This window comes from Pediculus humanus, genomic scaffold (assembly GCF_000006295.1).
Source record: "Pediculus humanus corporis 1103172107475 genomic scaffold, whole genome shotgun sequence".
NCBI lineage: Eukaryota > Metazoa > Arthropoda > Insecta > Psocodea > Pediculidae > Pediculus > Pediculus humanus.
This window is the reverse complement of record NW_002987093.1, coordinates 467,312-479,408: the sequence shown is the minus strand read 5'-3', so window position 1 is coordinate 479,408 and position 12,097 is coordinate 467,312. Positions and strand designations below refer to the sequence as shown.

Genomic DNA, 12,097 nt, shown 5'->3' with positions numbered 1-12,097 from the left:
ACGTTGAGTAGGTCACGCGCACACACACACGCACACGCACTTCCAAATATTATTAATACGACGAAACGAGTCGGTTGTCGTCATTTTAATTTGCTTATTTAATTTTTTTTTTTTTCATTTAATCCTTTTGAATATAATTAAATAAATAAAATATTATTATTATTATTATTATTATTATTATTATTATTATTATTATTATTATTATTATTTAAATATATATATATATAAGAAAAAGCTAATCTGGGTCGGTTAATAACAATAATTTTAGATTTTTAGAGCGACGTAAGCTGATTTAAAAAAAAAAAAAAAAAAAAAAAAAAAAAAAAAGAATTAAGATTAAAAGTTGTTGTTGTTGCTATTTATTCGATTTTTTTCCCTTTCGACTGCATTCTATTTCCCTTTTCCCTGTTATAAATTTCCCTGCCACTTTTTTTCCCTGCTTCAATTTTTCCCTGCTACGATTTTTTCCCAGTCGCCATTTTTTTCCCTGCTTTAATTTTTCCCTCCCTCATTTCTTTAACCATTAAATTAATTAATAATTGATATTTAAAAAAAAAAAAAATGCATTCGAACGTTTTTTTTTCCGGATAAAAAACATTTAATTATTATTATTATTATTATTAATAAAATTGTTTTAATTATATTAAATGCAGTAAAGAAAGAAAAAAAAAATGTTAAAGGTTAAAAAAAAAAGGTTAAAAATAGAATTGCAAAAAAAAAAAAAACGTTATTGTATATGTGTGTGTCGGATTTGATCGTTTGAAAGAAAGTTAAAAATGTCGAGGGAACCCCCCGCCCCCCACACAAACACATACACATACAGAGAGAGAAAGAGAGAGAGAGGAGCAGACGACGTCGAGTCTAATCGTACCAGCCGCAAATTTTTTTTTTTTTTTTTTTACATTTAACCATTTCGGGAGGGAAAAAAAAATTGTTACGTTTACGAGACGATGGGGCGGCGTCGTAAACCGTGGGGGTAGTGGGGGAAGTGAGGGGGGGCGGTGATGACGAAAAAGACATGAAAAAAAAATTCCTTATGCGTTTCTATTAACATTTTCATTTTCCCTCTTTCTTTTTATTTGATTTTATATAATATTTATTTAAAAAATTATACCCGAAACCTTTTTCGTTTTTTTTTTTTGTTTTTTCGTTTTGAAATGTTGGTAGTACATCAAAACAAAAGAAATAAAAAAGAAAATTATTTTATATATAAAATTGAGAATTTAAACTAAGTAACGGTTCAACGAATTTTCTTTCTTCGGACAAGGCAATTTATATACATCATTAAAACATTTTTTTTTTTTCCTTACAATTGTTTTAACCTTTTCTTTTTTTATTTAAATATAATTTTTTATACGTTTTCCTCCTCATTTTTATTATTATTATTTTCCTTTTTTTTTTTTTGATAAAAAGGTTGAAATAACAAATATTTTTCTTATATTTTGTTGTTTAACGTAGGAAGAGGAAAAAAAAAAGGAAAACCTTTTCCGTTTGTCGTCTTTTCATCATTTTTTTTTCTCCCTATCGTTTCATCATCATCATTATCATCACCATCATTATTATTATCAATATAAATTTCTATTAGAATTAAGTTTTGTTAAATAATAATCGATAATTTTTAATTGAGAGCTCATGCGGGGGTTTTATATTTACGTTTACAACCTGTTGGATTTCTCAAATGATTTATTTATTTATTTAAACGTTAATGATAATAATGATAATGATAATGATAATGATGATAATACGTTAGAATAATTTAAAAAACGAAAAATGGAGATGAATTTGTAATTTCGTCGTCGTCATCGTCATTACCACAATTTTCACCGCGTTTTCTTCTGTTTCTTCCTTCTCTTCCTCTTTCGTCTTCTGCTTTTTAATTTTTCAAAACAATTATTATCATTATTATTATTATTTTTAATTTGACCTTTTCTCACGTACTTAAATTAATTTGAAAATGAAAAAAATTCGTTTTTATTAGACACGATTTCGAGAGAGAGAGAGAGAGAGAGAGAGAGAGAGAGAGAAAAAAAAGAGTTTACCGGAAATGCTGAGATTTAATTATCTTTTTTTTTTTTTTTCTTCTGCCACGTTTTTTTTTTTTTTTTCAAATTAACTATTTACCGTCGTCGTCGTCGTCGTCGTCGTCATCGTTTTGTGTTGTTTAAAATACTCGTATCGAAAACTAACACACATAAGAGAGACTTTAATAAAATAAAAAATTTATTTAAGAAAAAACGCAATAAAGAAAAACGGGGAAGGAACGAAGGAATGAAAGAACGGGTTTAATTTAAAACGAAATCGTCATAATAAATTTATATATATATAAAGTGAATCTTCAAAAAAAAAAAAATTTTTTACTTTATTTAAAAACTGAGTAAAATTCTTGTTTGTTTGTTTGTTCGAAAAGAAATTTTTCTTTTATTATAAAGTTTTTTTTTTTTTTTTTTTCAAAAAAAAGTTAAATAATTTTTAAACCCTTTGCTCAAACTCTTCCTTTTACGTTTTTCCTTTTTGAAAATCAAAACTACTCTCTCAAAAAGTTAAAGAAATATAAACGGCCATTTTGTATTTATATAAAAGACAAAAAATTTTTACCGGAAAAAAAATTAAAAAACTAAATGAAAATATTATCATTATTATCATTACAAAAAAAAAAAAAAAACATGAAAAAAAGAAGAAGAATTTTCTTTTCAAGTTAAAAATTTGAAAACAAACAAACAAACAAAGGGAAAAAAACATTTTGGTTGTTGTTTGAATCTAATTTCCATCATGTCGAGATACGTACACGACTAAACATTTTCTTTTTTTTTTTTCTTAACCTTTCGAACCCTTTTTCGTTTTTTTTTTTTTTTATCTTTAAAACCTTAAGAAGGCTTCCCGTCTATGTTTATCCCGATTCTCACTTGTCATTCTATTATAACAAAAAAAAACCAATCGTTTCCGTTTCCTTTTTTCGTAACGGTTTTTTCATTTTAAATTTTTCCCGCCTTTTTTTACCTTTTTTTACAAAATTTAAAAAAAAAAAACTTACGCGGAAATAAAATTTATTTATTTAAAAAATTAGTAATAATAATAATAGCGATCAGTACCGTATCCAGGTATTATTATTATTTTATTTATTTAAGAATACGTACGAAAGTGAAAGAGAGAGAGAGAGAGAGAGAGAACAACGAAAGAAAAATTTATTATTATTATTTATTACTTACAAGTATAGCGGAAGACGTAAAATTAAATAATGATGATGATGATAATAATAATAATACAACAGATCGGATCCATTAATTAGAGTGTCAATTTATCCGATATTTAATTAATTTTTTTTTCTTTTTTTTTTTTTTTTGTTAATTTATGGCGACGCTTACAAGTATTAAAAAAAAAAAAAATAAGTTTCATGAGTAATAAATAAAATAAAAAAAAAGTGGAAAATGATATATTAATACGGATATTCGTGTGTGTGAGTGCGAGAGAGAGAGAGAAAATAAATAAATAAATAAATTTAATAAACGGCGAAGCGGCGTGAAATGAAAAAAAGAGAGAGAGAGAAAATGAGAGAAAAAGGAAGGTAAAAAAAAAAAAAAAGAAGCCGAGAGATTTTTTTTTTTTTAAATCCCCCTCCCTCTCTCCCCTCTTCCCGTCCCCCCGTATAAGTTTTGTGTGTGCATGTTAAACCATTCTTCACGTTTCCCGTGTTTTCCTTTTTTTTTTTTTTTTTTTTTTTTTCCTTTTGACCAACGTTAAATCCCCCCCCTACCTACCCTATTAAATAAAATCCTCATGCGATTATTTTTTTTTTTTTGTGGAAAATATTATTATTATTATTATTATTATTATTATTATTATTTTCTTTTTTTTTTATACAAAAAGGGTAATTACGATACGGTAAAAAAAAAAAAATAAAACAATGAGAAAGAGAGAGAGAGAGAGAGAAAGGTTAGGGACAAAGGGAAAAAGTATTAGAGAAAAAAAGAGGAGAAACTGTGATTTATGGATAATGAAATGACAAAAAAAAAAGGAAAGAAAACCTACGGAAACAAAAAAAAAATGAGAGAAAGAGAGAGTGAGAGAGAGAGGAAGAGAGAGAGAAGCGAAACGATTATTATTATTATTATTTAAATAATAAATATATCGACGATTACGATGTGATTTACAAATTTAAAAAAAAAAAAAAAACGTGGAAGAAGAAAAAATTCCGTTATAGTCGTACCGTTAGTGTGTGTGTGTGTGTGTGTGTGTGCGCGTGTCGATCGTCGATGACCCTTTCAATAAAAGAAAAAGAAAATCTCCTCTCTCTCTCTCTCTTGTTGTTACCTTTTGCATGTTTATTAAGGACACAACCCATTTTAAAAACGCAAACCCTATCACAAAGAATTTTTTTTTTTTTTTATAAAAAGGCGAACCTTTTTTCTTTTCCTTTTTCTTCTTCTCCTTCTCCTTCTCTTTCTTCTTTTTCTTCTTCTTCTTCGAGTTAATGAGTTAAAAAATTGACCTTTGACCCAATAATAATAAATAATTTTGTAATTAACCGATCGCATACCAAACACACGCACACACACAAACACCTTTTTATTTATTTATTTATATTTAAATGAAAAAAGTTTATAAATAATAATAATAATAATAATAATGATGATGATGATGATGATGACGATGTCTTTTTCCGTTTTTCTGTTTTTTTTTCGGGGAGGGGGAAAGTAGAAAAAAGGGTTTCGCGGACGTTACAATTAATTAATTTTGTCGATGAGAAAACTTTTTAATTTTTTCTTGTTGTTGTTGTTGTTTTCCTCCTCCCTCTTCTTCTTCTTCTTCTTCCTCTTCCTCCCTCCGTCCGTTTGTACCCATCATTTTCTTATTCTTATTTTTTATTAAGTATTATAAAACTTTAAAATTTCATCATCTTTTTTAATAACTCTCTCTCTCTCATCATCATCATCATCATCATCATCATCATCATCATCATCTCGTTTCGAGCGGAGATAAGAGATATAAAAACGTATAAATTGAATATAATTATATTATCTCATTGAGGGTTAATCAAAACCCAAAATTAAGTCTCGAATAAGGATGGAAGGAAGGAAGGAAGGAAAGATGGAGGGATGAAGGGATGGAAGGAAGAGAAAATGGAAAAACAAATTTTACTTTTAAAAAAAAAACTTTCTTTCGTCGTTTTCAACGTTTATCTACAATCACGACCATCTTCACTTTCCTCCACTTCTTCCTCCTTCATTATTACCGCCAAAAAAAAACACAATTTTCGCACGTGCGTGACGACACACGATCACGTGTTTAAAACATGACCAAAACAAACCAAAAAAAAAAAAATGGATGACAAACAAACGAAACGAATCAATTAACAACAAACAAACAAACAAACAAATAAAATAAATAAATAACAATAATATAAACTCATACGTTTGAGTATATATATATATATATATATATATATATATATATATATATATATATATATATATATATATATATATATATATATATAATATGAGAAGCAGAAGAAAATAAAAAAAAAAGTTTTGAAAAATAATAATAATAATAATAATAATGATAAGAAAAGAGGTGATTGAATACTTGAAAGAAGCTTAACTCAATTATATTGGGAAAAAAAAAAGGAAAAAAGGAAAAAAAGGAAAATAATGGGAAAAGTATAGCAGAGACGATTGTTCTTCAAACTTTTTCAATATAATAATAATAATAATAATAATAATAATAAATAAAAAGCTTAAAAAGTAAATACATAATATTATTAATTATTATTATTATTATTATTATCAATATCATTATTAGATTAATAAAATTTTAATTTATTATTATTATTATTAAAGATTGGGAATTCGAGTGGGAAAAAATTATTATTATTATTATTAATATTAAATTCGTTACTTTTAATAATGATGATGATGATGATGATGAAAGTGCGTATTTGATTACGGAAGAGAAATGGAAGTAATAATAAGAACAATGGAAAAATATCAGTATCAGGTGACTGATATCGAATGGACTCACGTTGATGTCTTCTGCTTTTTTTCGAAAGAGAAAACCGAGGAGAAGAAATCTTATTTTTTTCCCTCTCCCTCCCTCCTCCCACTTTCTTTTCCTTTTATCAGTGTCCTTTGCCACCTTTTTTTTTCGTAGGATATAAAAATAAAATTAATAATATCTTTTTTTACCCTCTTTTTTTTTCTCGTCCGCGTGTGTGTGCGTGTCACGTGTCATTTTTCCTTTTTGTTTTCTTTCCCTCCCAAATTGATTATTCGACCATGGGGTTGAAACCGAATGTTGGAAAACGATGACGAATGTTGTCATACTCCATCGGGTGGATGGTCATGGGATTTAAATTTGAAAAGTCAAAGGAACCCCCCCCTCCGCCTCGTGCACAAAAAGAAAAAAAAAGTTTAATTGAATTCCAATAGGGTCGACGTGGATAAAAAAATTAGATAAATGGAAAAGATTTACTTTTTCAACCAAACGAGAAACAATTGGGTATTAAAAAAAAAAAAAAAAAAAAGGGAAACGAAATGGGGGGAGAAGAATAGGAGTTGTACTAATCGTGGTAGTAGTAAAAACAAAAAAAAAGAAATTTTATAGAGAGAGAGAAAGAGAGAGGGGGGGAAGGGATTTTTTTGATTCGTGCGTTGAATTTACCGACCGTAATAAAAAAAAAAAGAAAATTTCCATTGCATTTTCTTACGTGATTTAAAAATGAAAAATAATTTTACGGTGTAATTACGGTTTAAAGTGGCAGAAGAATAAGAAAAATAGGGCAAACGTAAACAAGGGTAAAAACAATTTAAGGTTAAATAGTTAGATAGTCACGTATGATCATAAAGATCTAATGCCACGACTAAACAAAAAAAACTAAATGCTAAATGTGTGATAAACCATAATTTGATATTACCGTTCTTCAATTATAAAATCCTCGTTTCCGCCCCCCCCTCAACCCCTTACCCCCGTGAAAAAACGTTTTATGGAGACACAAAGAGAGTGAGAAAGAGAGAGAGAGATAGATAGAAACAAGATAATCGTTTTGAATTTGAATTTTACAAAACGAAAAAAAAAAATGACCGATTCGATCATGAAGCATAACGACGACGACGATGACGATGATAATGATAATAATAATAATAATTTCCGTTGTGTCAATATTTCCTTTTTTTTTGTATACAATTATAACATATATAAAAAAAAAACCCTTTCCGGCTTTTAGTTTGATTACTTTTTTTTTTTTTTTTATTGGATTTGAATTTTATTACTCAGGTTTAAATAGTTTTCAGGTGTACAAGAAAATAAACCGAAACGCGAGATTCAAACGAATCCGGTAATTTATATATAAAAAAAAAAATCATGATTGAAAAACTATGACGAAACATTTCCGGTAAAAATCGTTATTAAAAAAAACGGAAATGGTTGAGAGAACATATCAAAGTTTTTTTTTTTTCAAAATCAATATTTTATGCGATAAAATTTTTTTTTTTACGGCGTTGTAAGTCTTTCATTTCGTTTCCGGTTGTTTATTCTCTCTCTCTCTCTCTCTCTCTCTCTCTCTCACTCTTTTTCTTTCTCTTTTTCTCGAACGCCGTTTTCTCATTAATCTAATTCGGATGAACAATATGGCCGAACTTAAATAAAATAAATAAATAGAAAAAATTACTGGAAAAGCTCATTACGGAAATCAAGGAAGCATAATTTAATAAGCATCAAGGATTTTCCTCCTTTCCTTCCTCCCTTCCCTCCCTTACCCCCGTCCCCATCCTATTGTTAGTGCCCATTTTTTTTTTTTTTTTTAGATAAAAAGGTGAAGAGAAAAAAAAAAAAGAAAAAAGAAAAGAATAATGAGAGAAAGAGAAAGAGAGAGAGAGAGAGTTGGAAAAAATTTTTTCAAAAGGCATTTAAAAAAAACTTTTTTTTATTTTTATAAAGCTAATTATTTTACGTATAATAAATTTATTATTATTATTATTATTATTATTATTATTATTATTGGAAGAATGAAAATCATAGAATTCCATAACAAACAAAACAAAACAAACAAACGGAATGAATGAAAAAATTAATTATTTAACAAACAAAAAAAAATAAAATAAATAATTAAAAATTGTTTTTTTTTTTGTTACGCATAATATAAATCAGTATCATTATTATTATTATTAATAAATGAAAAATCAAAATGTCTGAATCGGAAGGGAATGGAGGCAGTGGTGGTGGTGGTGGTGGCGAGGAAGGAAAAATTAATTCTCATTTTAATTAAATGAAACGAAAAAAATAAATAAATAAATAAATATATGTAAATCAAATTTTAAGTTTTGGAAAAAAAAAAAAACTTTGTCCGGAAAATTTAAAAAAAGAAAATGAAAGAAAAGGAAGGAAATAAGAGAGAGAGAGAGAGAGAGAGAGAGAGAGAGAGAGAGGCTAAGGAAAAAGTTCAGAGAGAGAGAAAGAGAGAAAGAATGATGGTGGTGGTGGTGGCGGTGAAAGTTGTGGCGCGTCAGAGAGTAGAGGAGAGGAAGTAGCGGGGGATATAAGAACAAAAGAATTACCCAGAATAGATTCTTGTAATAATGACTAAATCGATATCTCGATCGCGTGACATTCGATTAAATAATTTTTTCCGACTCGAAATGTTACTTTTTTTTTTTCAAACAAATTTTTTACGTAAAAAAAGAAATTTTTTGTTTTTATTCTAAATAAATAAATTTAAATACCACGATTCGTCGATATATCGATCGATCGATCCATCGATATATTGAAATATAACGAGTTATCTTCTCTCCGAATAAAATTTACCCGGAAAACGGTCCGATGATAATAGCATAACGACCACTACTATAATCGAAAACGTGGATCGTATTAACGATAATTTTCTTTTTTTTTTCAATTCTTCTTCCACGTCTTTTTCCTCATCCTCTTCCTCCTGCCTTTTTTTTTATCATTCATCAACCGATATCATAATTCGTATCTTTTTTAAAACCGGATTAGGTAACCGAAATACGTCGTTAGCCAGCGAGCCAGGCTCCCGCCTTTGACTTCCGTCAACGTTTAACAAAGGCCGTTTCCGGTTTTTAAATGAAAAAAAATTTTTTTTTTTTTTCTCGGAAAAAAAATAACTAACTAATCGGAGATTATTATTATTATTATTATTATCAAAAACTCTTTTAATTAATTTTTGGTAATTAATTATTGATAAGAACGAAATGATGACGTCAGGAGTGTCGGCGGATAGCAAACGGTTTGAAAGAAATAACGGAAACGTGGAAAGAGAGACAGACAATACGTAGAGAGTGAGAGAGAGAGAAAACAGATAAAACGATTTCAAGTTTAATTGGGATCGAGGCTGCTTTAATGTTAAAATAATTTTTTTTTTCTCCAGTCATCCAGTTCTGGAGAGGGTTGAAACTTTTTTTTTTCTTTTTTTAAGCCGATAAACGAGATTTTTAATCCCGATAACTAGTCAACCCCTTTGGAAAATTTATAAATACTTAACATTATTTCAACTATCTAACAATCATCAATGCCTTTTTTTTTAATAATAGTTTTAATTATCATTATTATTATTATTTTTCCAGAACTTCCAAAATTTGGCGAATCAATAACAAACGTTACGGTACCCGTTGGAAGAGAAGCAGTCATGGGATGCATAGTCGAAGATTTAGGAGCATATAAAGTAAGTAACGACTCCATTTTTTCTTTCTGATTTTTCTTCCCTTCGGTGAAAAGACAAAAGAAAAAGTTTCTCTTGTTTTTTTGGAGAGAAAGAGAGACAGAGAGAAAAAGAAGCGAATTAAGATGTTGAAAAAGAAAAAGAAAGAATGAAAGAATGAAAAAAGTGGTTTCCACTTGTTTTGCGGTCGAGGACTATTCAACCAATCGATCTATACGACATGTTTGAAAAGAACGACAGGAAATCTGGGTTGAAAATAAGGGTTGAAAGCATAAGAAAAGAAAAAAAAAGATGATGATGATAATAATAATAGTGCAATTTAATCTGAATCGAACATTCGAGAGAGAGTGAGACAAAGAGGGTGGAAGTATGAATGGTGACATATTTCAAAAACGTCAAAAGGGTAAAAGATCAAAATGTTTGGGAGGGAAGGAAGGGAAAAATATTCTCAAGGGTGGCGGGTGCTGGAAATGATAACAAACAAACAAACAAACGACACACGCTCCCCCCCCCCGATCTTCCGATTTTTTTTTTTTGCGTATTAATTACGTTTAATAATTTTTTTTTTGGGTAAAAGAAAACTACGGAAAAATTTATAAAATGTCAACCCTTACGATAATAATAATAATAAATTGTATGAAATAAAATAAAAAACAACACGTGAGGGTGAATTTAAAAAAAAAATGGCGGTAGATAAAGGGATGAAAATGGGTTAAAGAGGTTAAAAAGATAGGAAAAGAAAAAAAGAAAAAAAAAAAAGAAAAAAATGTTAAAACGGAAGTCAAAGTTCCCGCGTTTTTTTTTTTTTTTTTTTTTTTAATTTTTTTTATTTCCCTTTTTTTTTCTTTAATTTATTTTATTATTATTATTATCATTATCATTATTATCATCACTGGGTGTCGTTACAACTTTTGCTGTTGTTGCTGTTATTTTTTTTTCCTTTTATCAAATCCTGCTGTTCGTGCTTTTTCCATTTCTTTCGGTCTTTTAATTTATTTTAATTCAATTATAAAATTAAAACCGGAAGTGAAACGAGAGAGACAGAGATAGAAAGAGAGAGAAAAACAAATACATTTCACTCGCACGAAAAAAAAAAAAATGAAAAAATTTATCGAAACAAACAAACAAACAAACGAACGAACGAACGAATTTAATAGGAAATTAAAGTTCAATATTTAACAATCGTGATCTAGTGACTTATTAAACGAATGACTTTTACATTTCATTCATTCATTCGCTGATTGACTGTAAAAAATACTCCCCCCTCTCCTTGTATCCCTTCCACCCCCTCATTCGTTTCTCCCCCTCCTCCCGCCCCATAGAAAAAAAAATTAAAAAATCAATTTGAAATTTTCATTGAACCGTTAAAAAAAAAAAAATTTCCAGAGTTTTTCCAGTGTGACCAACAATGAATCAATTCAAAGTGGAGTTGGCAACCCTTCAGACGATTTTACGATCCCTTATATAATAATAATAATTTTCAGTGCTACCAACCCCCTCATCCCCCGTCTCCTTTTCTCTTCACCGTAAAATTTCACGTGACGTTTTTCATATCCCATCGAGAAAAAAAATTGACACGTGACTCCAATCAAATTTTTTTCTCTTTTTATATCCGACTATGTAAACTTTGACGCCACGTTAACAAATATAATAATAATAATATTAATAATAATAATAATAATGATAATAATAATGATAACGTATATACTTTTAAAGTGATGAAAAACTAACATGGAAAAAAAAAAAAAATTAAATTTTTTTGACCGTCGTCGTCGTCGTCGTCGTCGACGTCATCGACGACGTCATATTAAAAAAAAATTTAAAAAAAAAAGGAAAAATTCAAAGGTTCCTTTTTTTCATTCCTTTATTCCTTTGAAAAAAATTTTTTTTTTTGTTGATTTACGATATTATAAAATTACGAACGTATAACTAAGTTAAAATAATAAAAAAAAAATTCAATATGAAGGGTAGAAAGAGAGAGAAAAGATTTTTAAGGGATGAAAAAAAATTATGGGGGAGGGAGGGAGGGGAGTGAGAAGATGGGGTGGGGTAGGAGTGGCGGTTTAATAGAAATTTTGTCATTTCATGGTTAGTGCGTACGTAAATTGCCAGGGAATCATAAATTCCAGAACCTGGAGAAGGGAAAAGAGAGAAAGAGAGAGAGATGGTAAAAAGGAAAAACCGTTTTTTTTTTGTTACTCTATGAAATTTAAATTTATTTTTCTTTCCATACATACATATATATATATATATATATATATATAATTCGTTTCGTCATTGGCAACTTTTAAATGGCCATTCTTCAATTTTTTTTTCCTGATATTTTGCCAATTTACTGTTTAAAAAAAAAAAAAAAAAACGTGGCAGAAGAAAAAAAAATTTTTTTCTTTTTTTAGGGCGTTATTGGGCGTTTCGAAAAAAAAAATT

The 12,097-nt window shown here is 28.4% G+C and overlaps 1 protein-coding gene across 1 annotated transcript in view; it reads left to right on the top strand.

Annotated features, from left to right (window-relative positions):
• Nucleotides 1-9,520: 9,520 nt before the first annotated feature.
• The window catches only part of Phum_PHUM126440 (uncharacterized protein), a gene marked incomplete at both ends in the record, with an annotated part of 52,195 nt that continues 49,618 nt past the window's right edge, over nt 9,521-12,097 (top strand). The window contains one exon of the mRNA XM_002424276.1: nt 9,521-9,673. Coding sequence (XP_002424321.1) covers nt 9,521-9,673 — 153 coding nt within the window. The remainder of the gene's footprint in view (nt 9,674-12,097) is intronic.